At 41.5% G+C, this 18,110-nt stretch overlaps 1 protein-coding gene across 12 annotated transcripts in view; it reads right to left on the bottom strand.

The window, feature by feature from the left end:
* KALRN (kalirin RhoGEF kinase) overlaps positions 1 to 18,110 on the bottom strand; it is a 483,321-nt gene that overhangs the window by 116,672 nt on the left and 348,539 nt on the right. For all 12 annotated transcript variants that reach the window (XM_032115344.1, XM_032115348.1, XM_032115337.1 and 9 more), the window contains 4 exons: positions 17,810 to 18,000; positions 17,307 to 17,408; positions 16,490 to 16,632; positions 15,230 to 15,332 (listed from right to left, as the gene is read on the bottom strand). In XM_032115344.1, coding sequence (XP_031971235.1) covers positions 15,230 to 15,332; positions 16,490 to 16,632; positions 17,307 to 17,408; positions 17,810 to 18,000 — 539 coding nt within the window. The remainder of the gene's footprint in view (positions 1 to 15,229; positions 15,333 to 16,489; positions 16,633 to 17,306; positions 17,409 to 17,809; positions 18,001 to 18,110) is intronic.

Below are 18,110 nucleotides of genomic sequence, written 5' to 3'. Positions count from 1 at the left end.
CTCATAACATTCTCTTGTTTCAAAGCAATAACCTGCTTGAGAGCAAGTTCACCAATTCAGGCCCCACTAAAGCCAGTCCTCGCGTGCTTAAAAGGGACAGGGTTTGGCCTGGAATTAGTTTCCAAAAGTGGAGGTGGGATTGCACAGGTGGGAGAGGCAGCTGAATGCACACAGCTCGTATGTGCGTTCTAACACAACACTTCTACCATGAGAGAATTCTATATTTGCTACATTGCAGTTGAAGAAAAGAGAAATTATCTATTTTCCTGCACCAAAAAGATCACTGGGACCAGTCACACAATGGAAACATGCTGACCCTCAAAGAGCTCCTGGAATAATCACTTACATTAGCACGTTGCACTACCTCATAATGGTGGGCAAAGCAAAAAATTCACCATAGCAATCACGACTAAGCACAAAAGGTTCAAATCTGGCTGATTTCAAAGGACAGTAACTATAGGCTCAGCATGGAGCTTATATTGTGCTAAATCAAGGCTACCATTCCCTCTCTCTGCCTGCTGCTCATGAAAGAGCTTGGTCACCTACCCTGTGTGGTGACTTGAGGATGTGCAGTCCGAGCTGCTTCCAGCGACTTCTTCCCTCCTGCTCAGCCACCAGAACCCCTGTAACCTATCACAAGGCTGTGCAGGGGGAATGGCTGCAGCTGGATAATCTAACACTCGTACACTCCTAACCCCTTCGGCTCCAGCAATTTAAAAGGATTGCTCACAATATATTTAATCCTAAAATCCATCTTGTCACGAGTTAATAGTCAGATAATGCTATGCATAACATTCTAAGCATGGTGCCATAAATAAGAAAGCATTTAAATAGAAGAGTTTGCAGCAAATGTTCAAATCCAAGGTTCACTCATTAAAATCCAAACCAATGTATTAATCTCCACTGCTGCATATTTTAAAGACATGAAAACCAGATTCTAAGAACTTTTAAGCACCACAAGCTGCTTTTGCATTTTGAAAAGAAAGAAGAAATAACATTAAATAGGCTTTTTAAAAGGCTTCTCCTTCCTTTGCATGTTCTCATTCTTACAGCACATTTCATTTGTAACCTGGCATTCAGCCCCTGAGAGGTTTTTTCCCAAAAAACTTTCCACGAACAAAAAAAGGTTCTTGCTATATTTAAAGACTTAGATGTACAAAGTGTCAAACCCAGCTTTGCCCAGTGCTTCCTTAAAAACATGAAGTACCTCGGAAGAAGTCTGCAAGAGATTCTCTCAGCCCCTGGTGGAGCAATGGTGTCTTGCAGACTCCACAAACCTGACAACCAACATCAAGAAGCACTGCCCATTGATCACCCATAAGAAAGGGTGCCCAGTAGATTCGGCATGAAGTAGGACTGAAACAGGACTTCTCCTCATGCTGGGCAGCTCTGGCAGATCACGTGGCTGCTCTGTGACCTGGTTCTCTCAGCCATAAATTGACACTGACTGCTTTGCAGTAGTCTGAGATCTATGGATATGGAACACGAGACAGATCTCCCATGTAATTGAAGTCAGTTGCTCTCTTACAGCTTGTCAGCATATTTGTTAGGACAGGATTTACCATCAAAATAGAACACACAGCAAGTGAGACCTCTTCTGTTAGTGATGATAATGTGAAAAAGGCAAAAACTCTTCTTAATTCTGCCATCATTCAGGACTCATTTCAAACTCACTAAAAATGCTAATAGCTGCCATGATTTTATTTCATTTTCCTCAATCATACAGATGCTGTCTTGAGAAACTCAGAAACCCCTCCTGTCCCCCATCATGAGTTTATCATAACAATTAAAATTGCTTCCCTTTGCCAGATTTACTGTCTTCTCTAGAACACAAAGAAATTTAGCAAGAGAGACACAATCTGTTGTGACGAAAATGCAAAGTTCTACCTCTTGCAATGGTATTTTTTATTGTTTCCCATGAGGGGAATTATCTCCATTAATGGTGATTGCAAATCCCTGTGTACTGGGACATTAGCTTCCCTTATGCTTGTTACTGAAATGAAAAGAGACAACTAAAATATTACAGAGCTGTTTTATAAAGTACTTATCCTATTAAGCCACTTAGCCATAGTCTTTACATAGGGATGGGATGCCCAGAAGAATTATTTGGGGAACTATCCAGTTATAACATTAAGAAAAGCAAAGAAACACTCACATTCATTAGGATCAATTTTAGCAGTTACTGTATTGCTCCTATCAACAAAAATTCCAGGTTTATGGATGCAAGTGGCCACCTTTCAGATCTACACCTGGGGAGCACATCCTGGTTCTCCTGCTCTTCTCTTTCTCTCTCACAGCAATCAAGGACTGGGAACCAGCAGATGGAAAATAAGTTGTATATTTGTTTAAAAGACATCCGCTTCAGCCCAGCTCTTACTTAACTATTTTTATTCTTTTACCTCCCCCCTCACAGGGAAAGTGACTTATTTAAAGGCTGGAGGCAAATCCTGCTCCTGCTGAAACAAAACCCCGAGCAGCCAATGGATTCCTGAAAGGCTGGATGTGATGTGGAGATATGAGAGGGTCAGAGCCAGATATTCACCTGGTGAACAGTGAGGTGCTTTTCTTGACTTCAAATAAAACTGATTTACGTATCACCCTGTTTTCTTTGCATTTCTTTAAATGACTTACCTTTTGTGCCTTGCCTCTCTGACCTTAGCAGCTGCCTAACCCAGTACAACAGCACTCGCACTCACCATCCCCTTTCTTGTTCTTTGCAGTGCCACATAACCAATTGCATTTTGGCCTCAACAATGTTATCTTTTCCCCCCCCCCCCCTTTTTTTTTTTTTGCTGGAAATGAGCAGCCAAGTGCTCATAAATAACACACAGGCATCACACAAAGAGAAGGTCATAAGGCAGGAACTCGATGAGCCTGAGAAAGGGTTGATTTTTAAAGTCCTTTCTCAGTCCTCAAATTTCTCTCCTAGGAAGCCTGAAAGACAGAGGTTTCATAAAGGCAAAAGGTACCAAGGTTCAGTTGCTGGGGAGGGCAGCAGGACTTCAGAGCTGGAGGGAGTTTCTGCAAAATAACTGCACTGAGGCCAGGACCTAAGAAATAACATGAAACCTCAGAGATTTCAAAAGACAACCCACAAAAACAGCCCCTGGAGGCCTGTTTTACACCTCTGTTATACCTGAGAGGCAGAGGGAGGGGGATGCAGCCATAGTCTGCTCAACCATTGCACAGTAGAGGAGTGTTCAGGATGTGAAGGCAAAGACCAGTAAGCTGAATGCCATCTTGCCCATTTTATAGGTAGCAATGGATAGAGAAAACAGCCCTTTACCTTTCTAAGGACAATCACTGAAATTCATACAAAAATCAGCTCTCACTGCATTATCTGCAGCAAGTCAGAAAGCTGAAGTTTCTCTGTGTGCGTTTCAATTTCCCTTCCTTTCTCTACATAAATGTCGTACTTATGACTGATGGTTTAACTACAACTCCATTTTTAAAGGAAAATCACATGGCTTGGCTAAGTGTTCCTTCTGCTGGGTAGACCCCTGCTGTCCTTTCCTATTGACTCCTCAGGATCATGCAGTAAATATCAACACTGGAAAACTTCTAGTAATAATGCCAACTGAGGCCCAGGACCTGTGGGGCACAGCTGGCTCCCACCCTCAATTCTTCCTGCAAGCTGAGAAGGCTCAGCACCTCTAGAGATGGTGCCCTAAAGACACAGCGAGAAACCCAACTGACTCTTCTGAAAATAAATAATCAGCAATCAACACACAGCTTTTCTCCATGCCAGTGGAAAACACACATGTGTGGTCCAGCCTTGTTCTTTCAATAATTGTTTATTTGCAACTAGGGTCAGGAAGTGATGCTGTAGTGTCAGCAAAAATGAACCCAGGGAGTAAAGGGGTTGTGGAGTTCTGCCATGTTTCACACTCCTCTGTTTCTTGCTTGCACACATTTGAGGAGAGAGAGTTTGATTTGGATTGTTGGTGGGTTTTAAATTAATGCAAGATACAAACAGAAAAATAAAGTTGATCTGGACAGCAGCAGCACTTGGATCCTGGACACAAAGGCTTGGGGGAAGCTTTGGATGTCTCTCTGTTAGCTGCCAGTAGCAAGGCATGCCTGTGGTTTACAAGGTGGGGAGAATGCTGACTCCAAGGCAGGGAAGTGCCTCCTGGGGCATCCTGCTGCAAAAATACTTGGCTCCAGAATAAATACTGCCTCAGATCACTGAAAAGGCCGTGAGTTTGTGGACAAACAGAAGAAATCAGAATAGCCCTCCCTGTAACTCAAAGCCTTTTCCTACCTACATGACCTAGGGCTGAGAAGAGGTAAACCCTTACTGGGATTTAAGGGGAAAAAGAAGACAAAATAATGATACACTGTGTGGTGTGATCTCTTCCTCCAGTCCCCTCACACGGAATGTCTCCGGTTCTCAGGAAAGCTTTCACCTCTCTCAGCTACTTGCCCAGCTCTGTGCTTCCCTGTGGCTTGCCCTCCATGTTCCCATGTCTCCTTCTATTGCCTCCCACTCCAGTACCTGTGTTCTGACACTTCGTGCTCCTCCATGGCCACAGCTGTGCTCAACCAGGCAACACAAAAAGACTGAGGTTAAAGAGTTAAAACCAATTATCTCACTATCTGGCTGCTCCCTTTTGCCCATAATCAGGCATTCCACCATGTACGAGGCCATGCCACAGGAGAATGTGTGAATGACTTTTATAGAAGTTTTATCTACAAGTTTGGATGAAGAAACCTTGACCAGCAGACAGCAAGGTGAAGATGGGAGAAGTATGAGCTGAGATGGGAGGTTGTGAGATTTTCCCAAGAACTGATGAGCTCTGGAGACACAGTCTTGATGAATCCCCAGGAACCGATAAATTCAGCACACCAAGAATCAGCCAAATCAGAAGAAGGCCACCAGCACACACTAACATCATGCAGAATAGAGACAAGGTGGCAAGGGCTGCTGCTGCAGATGTACATGTGCACTTAATGAAAGAAAGGACCCTTCAGCAGAATTTCTGAACACCCACCTGAAAGCTGCTGCTCACCAGTACAACCCTCCCTGCCTGAATTAAAGGTGTTCCTATAAATACTGTTTTTGAACTGTATTTTCCTCACTTGATCTCCTTGATATGAAGAAAAAAGGAATTTGGAACTGTTTCCCTTTGTCTCCCTCCTTCACACACAGGTTTTTTCCAGTATCAAACCTCTTGCTAATATTAACTTTGGACTTGAATGATCTCTAATGTCCTCTAATGTCCTGGATCAATGAAGCTGTGTTATTCAAAGGTCAGTTCCTAACACTAAGTTCTGATCTCACTTAAACTTTTCTTCATTTCTAGACAGTTATTCTGTGTTATCCCTATATGCCCTTTATACCTGTTCCAAGGTTTTCTAAGTTTCTTGAACAAACCTGGCACCTCTAGTAAGCATTAACCACACACAAATGATGAATTCTAAAATGAAAAAAAACCCTATGCCAAAAAGAAAACATATTGTTCCTCCAGAGGGATATATTTTATATTGTACATCCAAATCAAACAAACACACTGTAATCACCAGAATGAAACCCCAGAAACAACTCAAAACAACAGCACAGGAAAAATAAACATGAACTCAAGTTCTTTGAAGAACAGGAGGAGAACGACTGGATTTAGATAAGGAAAAACTTATTGCTTAATGACAACATAGAAAGTAGAACTTGAGATGAAATACAAAAAAAAAAAAATACCCTTTTTAAAAACAAGTTCTGAATAATGTTTGCTCCTTCTTTTCCAAACCAAGCACTTTAGATGATCTATTGGCCCAAGAATGGATACAGAGGCAACTCCAGAATACTGATGGACAATTCCTATTCTATTTATGTCCTCATTTGGGGGGGGACACCGTACTCTATCCACTTTTAATTAACCATTTTGTCCCTTTAATCAACAGACAAATTTGGAGCAGCAGCACAAGGCTGAGGCAGGAGTGTCCATTCTATGTCCTGAGCAGGCTGGTTTCCAAAGTGGTGCCAGATTTTTGGGAAGCTAGGTCTGGGCAGGTGCCGTGCACCCACATTAGAGGTGACGGTGCAGGTCAGTCTGCAGCAGCCCCAGGTGAGGAGTCACCTCAGCAGTGTCACTCCAGGACTGGCATCCTCTGCTGGGCAAGAGGAGCAAGAACAAAGGTGAAAAGGAATCATTCACGAGGAGAAAGGGAAGGAACACAATGTTAGTTTAGATAAGCAATAATGAGGAAATGGCCTTTAATGACTTACAGTTCAGCTCGCATTAGCAGATACAGAGGAAGAAGATCAATCATTTGATCTCTTCAAATACATATGTTTTTGTCTAACCATTTTTGCTGGAAAAAAAATACTAATTTTGACTAACATGAATTAATTTGAACTGTTTCGGCATCAGTCAAAGACCAGTTCAGAGATAGAAACTCCTCTCCCATCTAAAGTCCAACTCAATTTCTAATGCAAGGTAAATGGCAACAAATCTTTGACATCTGATTCTTTGAAAATCACAGCACATTTATAAAAGTCAAACAACAGCTGGTCTCACTTTACAGCCGAAAAACAGAATATCCTTTAATTCTTCTGGGCAAATCAATAATTTATCTTAATCTTTCTATTTTAAAATCACTGGTGTTGATCATGTCTTTGAAATAAAGACAAGGATTTTACTGCACTTCCTTCCTTCTTAGTCTGTTTTGATTGCACCAAACTCATTCACTTAAACATCCCCCTAACTTAAACATCCTCTTTCTTCACAGCAGGCATCAAAATATCTTTTTTTGTTTGTTTAGTAATATAGATTTATTGATATGGAGCTTATTTCCTGTCATGTAAGACCATAGTGCTGGACACAGCTGAGTTTTCATCCATCTTTTAAAGGGCAGCACTCTCCACCTTATTCTGTACATTTTAAAATTACAGCCATCCTGCCTAAGCAGGATCACATGTGCTTCAGAAGTGTCTTGTGATTGAGAGATACCACATTTGCAGTAGATTTGGGATACTCATCACATGAACTAAGATTATATCATCATACAAACTCTAACTGTGTTCCTTGCACCTCTCTGGGGAAGGTGTCCATATGCACATTAGTATAGGATCTGATTTTCACACTGCTTGCAGGAATAAAAAGGAGAGATCAAGTGGGTGGCCACAGAAATCACATTTAAATACCCTCAACAGGAATGAGTTGATATTTATACCTCCAATGTTCTCAGGAGAACTTCAGTCTGAAGAAGTTCCATACATTTGTTTTATCATAGGGGGACTTGACTTATATTTTCAAGTGTTACTGATTTACTTATTTTCCACCAAAGGATGCTTTAGATTGAAATGATCTAAGAATAAGACTGAAAGCATACTGAATGCTGACCCTCGTTTCCTAAATGAAAAAAAAAAAATTAAAGTCAATTGCAAATGTTCCTTATGAAATGGATAGCAATAGAAATGAAAATGTACAAAATAATGCACCTTATAAAAGAAGTGGAGCATATTCTACCTGCCCTGTATGTAACTGCCAGTTCTGCACGGATGAAAATGCTGAAAAGAAATCTTTGAAGAACACCTTTCTGTAGGACTTTGCTTTCAGGGACTTCTAATTGAATCTGTTCTCAGCATCTGATCACCAAACTGAATCTGGATTCATATCTGTGGTCATTTATAGCCACAAAAAACCAACCAAACCTGGGAGAGGTGTTAAGAAAGTATCTGCTGCTTCTTGCACTGGTCTGGAAATAAACTTGTGAGTGCTGAGCAGTGACCCTGTGCTGACCACCACAGGAATGGCTTTCTTTTGGGGGAAGAATTGTGTCCAAGAATTTTGAGAGCAGAGGTCCCACTAAAGTTCAATAGTACTTCCAGAAATCCCAGCTGAGATATTTAAGATGCATGGCAAATTTCATGTCTGCCTTTTATGAAGCTATTTCCTGGAAATATTACCCAATGAACGACATGATTGATATTTCCATGGGCACTGCAGATGTTTTGGCTTTGCTGTATTTTCACAGTGTGAAACACTCAAATCTCTTGGAAATTTCTTGGTAAAATTCAACTATTAGATAAAAAAAAAAAGGACCTTTGGGGAAACTCATCCATTGTCATCATTTCCTCGATAAGTGTGTGGGGAATTGTCCAGCCCTGCAGTACAAAAAAAATGAACAAGGCTCCACTACCTGATTAGGACTTTCTCTAAAGTCCCCTGAATAATTACTATGAAGTTTGCAAGTGCTTCCAACAAGTGTTATGTTTTAAAAGCAGCTGATCATATTTCATTTTGTTTTTCAAAAAAACCTTTTCTAAGAAGGTTCTGTGAAAAAAGACAGCCTGTGCCTGGTGCTGCCTCCGCCCACAGCTGCAGCAAAAACTTGCTGGCAACAGAAAGCAAACGTCCCTACCGTCAGCAGCACTTGCACCCTTGACATATCTCTTCTCAGAGGTAAATCTCCTGATCACCTACCTGTTACATTTAGAAATGGGTGCCAGGAAAGACATAACTTGTAATTCAAGCCAGGATTAAACCTGGCTAAAAATCAAGGTCGGTAAGAGTTACATTTTTGATTGTTTTGAAATCTCGTTCCAATCCAGGGAAGACCAAAGTCCATTTTTTTAAAGTCCACAGAGAAAAAAAAAAGGCCCAAAGGCCCCAGAATTGTCCTGGGAGATCTGTGCCATAGGCAGAGCCAGTATTAATACCTGAGCTGGAGATTCTGTGCTACATGTATTATAAATCACTAAGAAAAGAGCCGTCAAATGACTCTGCTTGCAGATGCAGGTGGGTAAATTCCTGTGCAGCTACAAGCCATAGTGACTGGTATACAGATGATAAAAGGCATTGTGAGACCTATTAGCCAAGTCCCCAAAGCAGAGATTAAGTTATACCAAGGCAGAGCACAGGCCCAACACTGAGCAAAGAATGGTTGTAATTATTTGGATCCCCTCTGAGGTTCAGAGTTTTCTGTGAGTGCCCATGAAGGTTTGCACAATTCAAGGTATGTGTAGCACTTCAGCCCAGATTTCCTTCACTTGGAAATCTAAAAATGTAATTTATACCTTGTCTGTTTGAATGTGTTATATTTCACTCCAAGAGCCTTAAGTTAATTTTCCAAAAGACTGAAAAATATCAAATTTAGACAGACAAGTAGAGCTCTGCAAATCAAAAGCTGGAACATTTCATGATGTTGGCACTGCTGCATTCCTGATAAGAAATACAGGAAGCAAAGGCAAACTCCTTACTTATACATAGGAAGGAGAGAAAAAAAGAAAAGTGCCACAGTAATATTACTGAACATCAACGATTAGAAAGGCAAGTTCATGCCAAATAAAGCATTGCCAGCAGAGATAAACCAGTCTGATGTTATCAGCTCCAAATTCACTTCAATTACTTCAGTTTCAGGGAACCAGTCACAGTGAAAAAAAAGATACATACATTTGTATATTTTTATCAGGGAAGAGCTGAATTTACAGGGGTCCTAACCAAGATTCAGAGCCAGAATTGAGAGGAGGCAGTCTCCCAAAGCCTAAGGAAAATTTAAGAAACTATCATTAGAGAGACAGAGTGATGTCAGCTCCTGGCTGAACAATTTATTCCCTTGGTAAGATAAACATTTTGCTACTACATGACAGTATCTTGAAAAGAGTTAACCACCTATAGCTAGTGAGCCCTCAAGAAAGCCAATTAAAGTGCCAAAATGTTTAATGTCAGGTTTTCCTTTGATCGCTATCATGTTTTCCCTTTTCCACAGGTGAGGGCAGTAGGGACTCAGTGTGAGAACTGCTCTAATGCTAGGCAGCGTTCAAGCAATAGAAATATATCTTCTGGGGCCATAATTCACTCCTCTTTATCATACCTTCACAGGAAAAAATCACTTAACAGCCAGCAGTCATTTTCTATTACATAAATTTAGTTTTTCTTGTGGTCCCATAACTCATCAGTCCCTGCCAGGAAGCAGCACTCCAGACAGTACACTGAATTCTGGCACATCACTTGCTTGGATGGTGGCAGAATAACCACAACAATACTTACACAGATGAGACCAAATCAATCCCTTCCTTTGCCCTTTAGAAACTCAAAGTTGTTTAATCTATTTCAATTTACTGAGAGTAAACTATCTTGGTTGGAGGAAGAAACCTCTTCAGGTCAATGCCTGGCAGATAAATTGCCGGCACCTATTACAGTGCTCCAGAAAACAGGAAGATTTCTAAATACTCCTGCTCCTGTATTTAAGTGACTCCCTGCTTCACCACCCACTCCATATTCTCATGATCCTGCTCTCCCCTGGCTCTGCCTGAGAGTTTACATTGCACCTTCCAGCTTCCTTCCCATCAGCTGCAATCCGTAGCACCCGCTAACACTGGCAGAGAGATTTTTCCACTGACAGATGTTGGCTCTTCAGGTCAGTCCCACTGCTCAGGTGTGGCACAGACTCCAGTCCATGGTGACAAATATTTTGGCCATTCACAAGCACTGCTGGGGGTCAACCCTCCCTGTGCCTTGATATTCCCCCAGTATTGCAGTAGGAATGTGTCTCTGGCACGTGACTCAACGCCGAGCTCACTGCCAGTGAGTGAGCGCTTCCTCCTCCACCGATGATATCATAGGGAGAAAGCTATTTTACCTTGATTAGAAGCTTCTCAAGAAAAGAGAATTTGCCCCTAAGTGACTTGTTCCAGTAAGTCCTAATTCTAAAATCTCCCCTCTTGTACAAATTACCTTCAATTAGAAAAATGATTATTACCAGACTTTATATAATACCACCAATGTGGAAGAGGTCAAGATCTCTGTCTCATGACTGCTGAAAGATGAGCTGAGTCTAGTATCTAATGGAAAAGATAAAAGTGTATAATGTAGATTTATTTTTAGAGAGTAAAACATTTTCAGTTCACATTTCAGAGCCTTTTTCCACATCCAAAAACAACAGAAGGAAATGAGAACTGCTCTCCTCAGTACTCTGCAAAAGCCAACAAAAAGGAGGCCATTGGAAGATGGGCCAGTATCGCCAGAAACAGCTGTTTCACAAGCCAGCAGTTCAATGGCCTTACCAAATGAGAATGCCCTGCATGTAACATTTCCTTTATGCAATTCCCCGCTGCTTTGAATCCAAATATAAAGACTGAAATCCTGTCTGCTGTGAATAGGACAAGGATTTCTCTCCAAGGAGAGGTTTTTAGATAGCATGCTGAAGAGGGCTTACTGCATAGAACAAAAGCTGTCTCCGTTGCCTTTTGGAAAAGGATGAAGAAATTTTGCGTGGTAGGTTACCTAGGACCTGACCTGGATGCTCAATGGGACTTGCAATTACTGTAATAGTATTCATTATCTATTGATTCTTCAGCACTAAGTCTGGGTCATCAACCCACTTTCCCCCCTCTATATAAAACTTGCACAATTCAAATGACAATCCAAATATTTTCCTGTGTATGAAATATTTTAGATTATAGATTGCATATAGAAGTAGTCATGGATTGCGAATGGAAAAATAAACATTTTATATGTTCTCTCCTTCTTTCCTTTTACAAAGGTGCAGACCTACAGACCTTACTTGAAGTCTGTGTTTCTACTATATAGTATTTAATGAAAATGAAATGTTTGAGCCTGGGGATAATTGCTTTATATATTTTTGAGAGAGAAAAGTCCAAGGAAAGTGAAGATATTAAATAGTCATACCCAGATTTAAGAAGCTACTTAATCAGGTATTTAATTTAAAGAGACACAGACACTATTACTTTTTTTTTTTAATCTGGTGAGTCTTATATAATCACCTGACCACTGCCTGCAGTCAGGAAAGCCTGCATATTTAAAGGCTTAATAACACTTTTGGAGTCAGGCACATAATTCAGAATATTTTCAAAGCAGAATCTGCTCCCATAAAGGCTACAAAAACAGGTCTGAATTCAGCTCTGCATCATGTGTTGGCACAATGGAGAACAATGCTGTAATTAATGTACAAATGTAATGTTTGCAAGAATTTCTATCTCCCCATCCAAACAAGGCAAAAAAAGGAAAGGGTAATGTGCCATCAAATGTACTTTGCAATGGCACCCAACACATGAGTGACAGAGCAGAACTAGGACTCAGCCCCAGTCAAAGTGCTCTATCCTGTGCACCAAAGCATCCCCTTGATAATTGTTGTAGCTACATTCACATGTCTTGAGAAAAAACCTTGCTGAATTTACAGTAATGTTATTTCATTCCCTCTTAACAACAAAAAACCTTTTGTCTTTTTAGGAGTTTGAAATGCTAAAGTAAAGCTTAGCTCCAGGGCTGTGCCATGGCGAGAGAACACAGAAATTGCTACTTACAACTCAGGAGGAGTTGACTCACAAATAAGTTGAAAGAAATACACATGACTTGAGGCATGAGGAGTGTTGTTAAGCAGAAGTGCTACTTGAAATTGAGAATCTTTGAGAAGTTGTGATTTTCTTTGTCTAAAATGTTGTTTGACGTTCTTGTCTGAACATTCAAGTAATGCGTTAGGCAATCCTCAGGCATAACAGCAAGGTTTAGGGAAAGGACAAAGTGTGTCAGCTAAATCTTTGAGTTCTTTTGCCTTCAGAGAGTAATTTCAACTCTTACATGTTACTTGAGAATTGTTTCTGGCATGGAGTTAATACATAGATGGTCCCAATGCAGGATTAATCTGCTGCCATCCTGGCACACTGCTGGCACTGCAAAGTTCTTGGCATGGGTTTGCAAACGAGGCTGCTGTGAACAGTCAGACTTTCTAAAGGTAGGAGCTCTTTCCATTGGCTCCTCTGGATGGAGATCTCACCGGGGCACTAGAGAAGTCACCCATGGAGGCTGCAGCTGCAAAAAGCCTCTAGGCTTGAATCTGAACTCATGGGAATAACACTGCTGACTCTGCTGGAGTTAAATAGGCAGGGAAACCACTGACTGCTGAACCCTGTATCTGTCAGAGCTGCTATCAGCCCCACACGAGTTAACTACAGCATGTGTGCTACAGTGTGTGCCAAGCACTGTCAACTCTGCCAAGAAAACCCACCTAGAGAGCATGAGATGAGCCAGTCTTCCAGTGCTGGTAACTAGCACCAGTCCATGTGAGAATATAAAACCTCCCAGTCCAACCACATTCACTCACACCCTCCTAGAAGAAAAGCTCAACTACACACTGAAGGAGAAACATCCCATGTAGTAAAATGTCACCATTAGGAGTCATTTCAGAGCTTTGGAACTGCTGACAGACAGTCCCCTCGGAGCAGGTGGCAACGTGTGCTGAGGGCTTTGTGCCAGCAGGTGAGCCCGATGTTTGAGTGGACACTGAACACAGGTGTGACTCCATGCCAATTCAGCAGGAGGTAAGGCAGCTCAGCTTCATCTGCCACTAATGTGGGTAACATAGTACAGAAAAAAAATGAGAGAACTATAAAGAGATGCAGGGAGTTCATTCTCCTTGGAGCAAAGACATGATAATGCAGCACTGTAGGAGCTGAGTTCTCCACAGTATTCTGGCATTAGCATCAGTGACAATAAGGAAACTGTCCAGCAGGAGCTGCCTCTCTACTTAAGGATGATACACTGCTACCTCAGATTCAACAAAGCACATACAAGTAACCTTTAGCCTTAGCTGTACACTCAAATATGTTTCTATTCATTAAATGTATAACACAACACAAAACCACACAGCCTTAAGTCAGCAAGTGAACCTACCCACCTTAAAAAAAAATTAAAGCATGGCACAACCCTTTCCCCAAAGGTAAAAACTTCTTCCCTGTACGAGCTCTACTCAGTTTATCTTATACACATTTGCTGCTCAGTTCAAACAAGGTTTTGGATAGAAACTCCTATAACCATTTCCAGTCTTGCATCCTTAAACCAACTCCTGCCATGATGGGCTGTCTTTCAGGGTACACAGCCTGGGTTGGCACCATAGCCCTTGTATGCAGCTGCAGCATGCAACATGGAGCATCTTACCTCAACGTGGCCAGAATTCATGCAACCGAGCCAACGGGCTGGGGGCAAACGAGCAAAGCTTAGGCGAGTGCTTAAAATTAAGCATGAGCTCAAGTATTGCACTAAGTCAGGGCCTTTTATCAGGAATGATAAATGTGAAAAACACAGAAAGTAAGACAAGTCCATGTGGATTGAAGACTTCTCAGACATCGGGCAAAGTATTTGCATACATTACAGTGGCCTTTGGATTGTGAGGCTTAATACTTTTCTAATGCACATTATTGGACACAAAAGTAAAATCATGGGGACATGCATTTAAGATAAATACAACAGATGGTCTTACAAAGGTAATTTATTTGCAATTAACTTATATTTCTGAGTCCAGCTTTCAAAATAGTATCTGCACTGAACCTTACCTGTGAACTTAACAACCAAAACTTGGATTCTGATTTTGTGAAGACACCCCTCTGCCTTGTCTAAGTGGCAGCATAATTAAAGCCCCAACAAACAGATAAATCCATAAAGGCATGGGAGAATTCAGCTTTTTTCAAGTTACATGTGATTTCAAAACACACACGAAGAGAATACGGGCATTCTCTCAGAGGATATGACAAACCCCATCTGCACAGCCAAGGTAATTATTAACTGCCCATTTTCTCCTACAATCAACTGCTAATTCAGTGGAAGAGCACAGCTGGAGGTATCAGGGTGACAAATTCAAGTGAGGCATCCTAGTGAAGCTGGGGATCTGGACTCAGATTGTCTGACAAGTAAAATGACAAGTACATACGTGCCGACAGTGTGCAGTATTCCAACAGAATCTAGCGTGTCTCAGGGCCATCCATATGCTCCACCATATGTCTGTGAGGAGAGGGGTCCAGAATCACAGTCTCTGGAAATGGTAGGTCTCCCAGGCTCTCAAGATACCAGCCAGGATCCCAATGTTGCTACATTAATTGGTGTGTAAGTACCTGCATTCCCTCCAACAAACAACTGATTTCAGCTCTGAGGGAAATATGTAACATAACCAGCTGGTTGCTCATTCAGAAGCTTGATCTCACAGGACAAGCTGTCCTAGGCAAGAAAAGGTTGCTCTGGGCTGCTTCTTCAGAGCCAATTGAACCTCTGTGTATTAACCACAAAGGAGCTGCAATAACAGAAATGTTACCATGTAGAAGAGCAGTACTGATAAGCACATAGAAACAGACGGGATTTTAATAACCTAGCAAAGGGGAATACGAGTTTCAGCTCACTCAGCAGAAGACAGGCTGCTTTCTTTCACCTTCTCTTGTGCTTTTCACTTACATTTTTCTGGGGGCAATTACCTGCCATGTATTTTCACATTTCAGTCCTACCTTATCACTGTCCACTGTGTTCTGCGATGTCCTGGAGGCAATGGAAATGGTGTCAGGTTGACTGCTGCCATCCCCTTGGCTGTCTGCATCATCTATTCCATCTCTGCAAGAAATGGAATAGGGAATCAATGACATTCCTTAACACACCACCAGGGTGAGCACAATGTTACAGGTGGAGTTGAGAAGTGCCAAGTCAGCAGGACAAAGCTGGCTTTGTGCTAAAATTACCCCACTGAGGCAGCCCATGATACTATAGAGCTCTTGAATTTAGAATGACATCACCCTCAGCCATGGGGTTTGGATTTGCACATAATCACAACATTTGTTTAAATTTCTTCAGGAATTTAATACTAAGCCATAAAGATGTTATCCAAACATAGATAAAGACAGTACAGAGCTCTATATATTTACCTCTCTGAGGCTGCTAACATAGTGTATTTTCTTCCCTTTGGCTGTAGAGATAAACTTCTCATAAATGTTTATTGGTCTTTCAAAGTAAATATTTAAATAATACAAAATACATATTTAGGGACAAGTTTAAAAAATCAGTGTCCTCATTCTGTACTAGAAAACTTTTGTATTGGTGCATGTTCTTAGACGAAATGTCTGGATCTCTGCTTTGCTACAGGTCTCCTGGGTGACCTTGGTTATTTATGCTTTGGATGTCCCTACAACACAGCCTGAAGTAAGAGAGGGATAAAATTTGACGAGTAAGTGAAGATGCTCAAATTACAGATGGCTTTTAGGAATGCCACAACAGAAAAAGAACAATTCATTATCTATAATTTCTATTTAATCCAGGATTGAAACCAGTTGACAAAAAAATTTTAGTATTATTTAACAGGCTGAAACAAGTTTGTATTTGATGATAAAATGCAGATTCTTCGCTACATATTCTTCAATCTATTGTCAGGATCAACTATGATTTCCATTGTCAAACACTTAAACACGCCAAACAAGGAAAAAAAAGTCTGGTTTTACTCAAATGTGAAGAAGTAAAATCTACTTTAGGAAAGAACCATAACCTTGGACTTTGAAGAATTTTTACTGTTTCTCTTTATACTTCGGAGTATAAAATAAAAGATCTTTGTACATATATCATAAAAAAAGCTTTCTAGCTACTTTTGCCAAGACAACATATAAGAAGCCAAGATGATGAAAACTGCTTTGACTACAGTAAAAACCAGTAAAAAGTCCACAGACACTACACTGCTGTGGGTTGAGAAAACACTAGTGATTTCAGGTTGTGACTGAAGTTACCTCCTACTGTTGTTCCGCTGCTTTGCTGGTGTCTTGGGGAGCTGAATTGGCTCTTTCAGAGCTCCTTTCAGATGAATGATCCTTTCTTGAATAACTTCCCGGATATTTTTGATCCATTCCTGTTTTGTTTCAATACTGGATGCCTAAAGTTTCACAGGGCAGAAAGACAGAGACTCTATCATGTTCTCACCTCCTGTGTAGAGGAGTTGTGGCTGGCTGATGAATGCCACGATTTGTCCTCTCTGCTGCACTGTTGCAGCTGCTGGAGTACCTGGTAACCCCAGGGGAACTGAGAGCATTTTGACCAGACCTACTTGGCAAGCAACAGCAAAGCAGCTAAGCTCTGGATAAATACATTTAATGCTAGCAACACAGCATGCTCAGTAGAGGGGAAACAGGTTATCAGTGCACAGCTGGGATTTCCTTAGACAAAACAACTATAACTTGAATTCTTCAGCTGAGACTCACTTGACAGAACAGGCTGTCACCTCTGGAGGTCTGTGGAAGAGGTTGATTGTTGATAAGTCCAGTGGCAAAGGACTAAGAGAATTACACCTCCCAGCCAAACACCCTGAGACCTGCCCTGTGTCAGCATGCCCAGGCTGCAAGAGGAGATGCAGTTCCAGCAGGGCTGCACAACTGTCCCAATTCCTACTGAAGCCTTAGAGCTCAGCTGCTCCTGATGCAGGCATGACCCCACTGGCAGACACGGAAACCATGTGAATGCGAGGAGGCAAGAAACCGACCTTTCATTCAGGGCTCCCAAGGCCTGAACCAGAAGTGCTAAAGACAAAGAAAACAAAAAGAAAATACTTACTTTGAGCACTGTTTTATTATCTGAGGATGGTGTTCGTCCAGACCACAAAGCAAATTTGCAGGGATCTCCTTCAACATGCTCAGTCACTCCCAGTTCTGAGGTCTAGTGTAGAGGAGAGATGATGAAAGATTTCATGTATATGAAGCCTCATGAGTCCAGAAAACTTTGGACTTGTAGGAAGAAGTGGGGAGGCTGGGATGGATAGGGGAACAGGATCTTATCTCTGTTTGCTACACAGATAAAAGAAACAGAAAGCCTCTGGGGTGGCAGGGAAGTGAACGGCTGGAGCGATCCTGCTCGCATTTCCCCCCACCCTCACAATCTTAAATCTCTCCAGACTCACTGCAGGCTGACTTCCAGGTGAGTCCTGCAGGACTCAGGGCCAGCCTTTCCAGGGGCAAGAGCATCCCCAACCCAGCAGGGGGACACGTGAGCTTCCTAAACTCCACTTCTACCTACAAAAAACACAACACCCAGAATATTTTCTTTGCAGCCACACCTACCAGTAACTTGTTCTTGTAAACGTATTTTGTGTGTCCTGAAGAATCTTTGATCTCTTTGCTAAACACCAAAGAGATTTCAAAGAGAAACAAATGCCTCTCACGGCCTTTCCGAATGAGAGACTTGGGATCCCACACTTGGAAGGAATCCTGAAGAATCAGCTCTCCCTGGACGTCCAGGTTCTCATCAAACCCTAAAAGCACAAAATACAATCACTTGTATTTATTCTTGGGATGAGCAATTTACAGAAAAACCAGAGCAGTTAGGACTTGAAATAAAGGAGTCTTTCTCTTTTTTTTTTTC

Source organism: Corvus moneduloides, chromosome 7 (assembly GCF_009650955.1).
Source record: "Corvus moneduloides isolate bCorMon1 chromosome 7, bCorMon1.pri, whole genome shotgun sequence".
In the NCBI taxonomy this organism is placed as follows: domain Eukaryota; kingdom Metazoa; phylum Chordata; class Aves; order Passeriformes; family Corvidae; genus Corvus; species Corvus moneduloides.
Note: the sequence above shows the minus strand (reverse complement) of the source record. Positions and strands in the feature narration are given on the sequence as shown.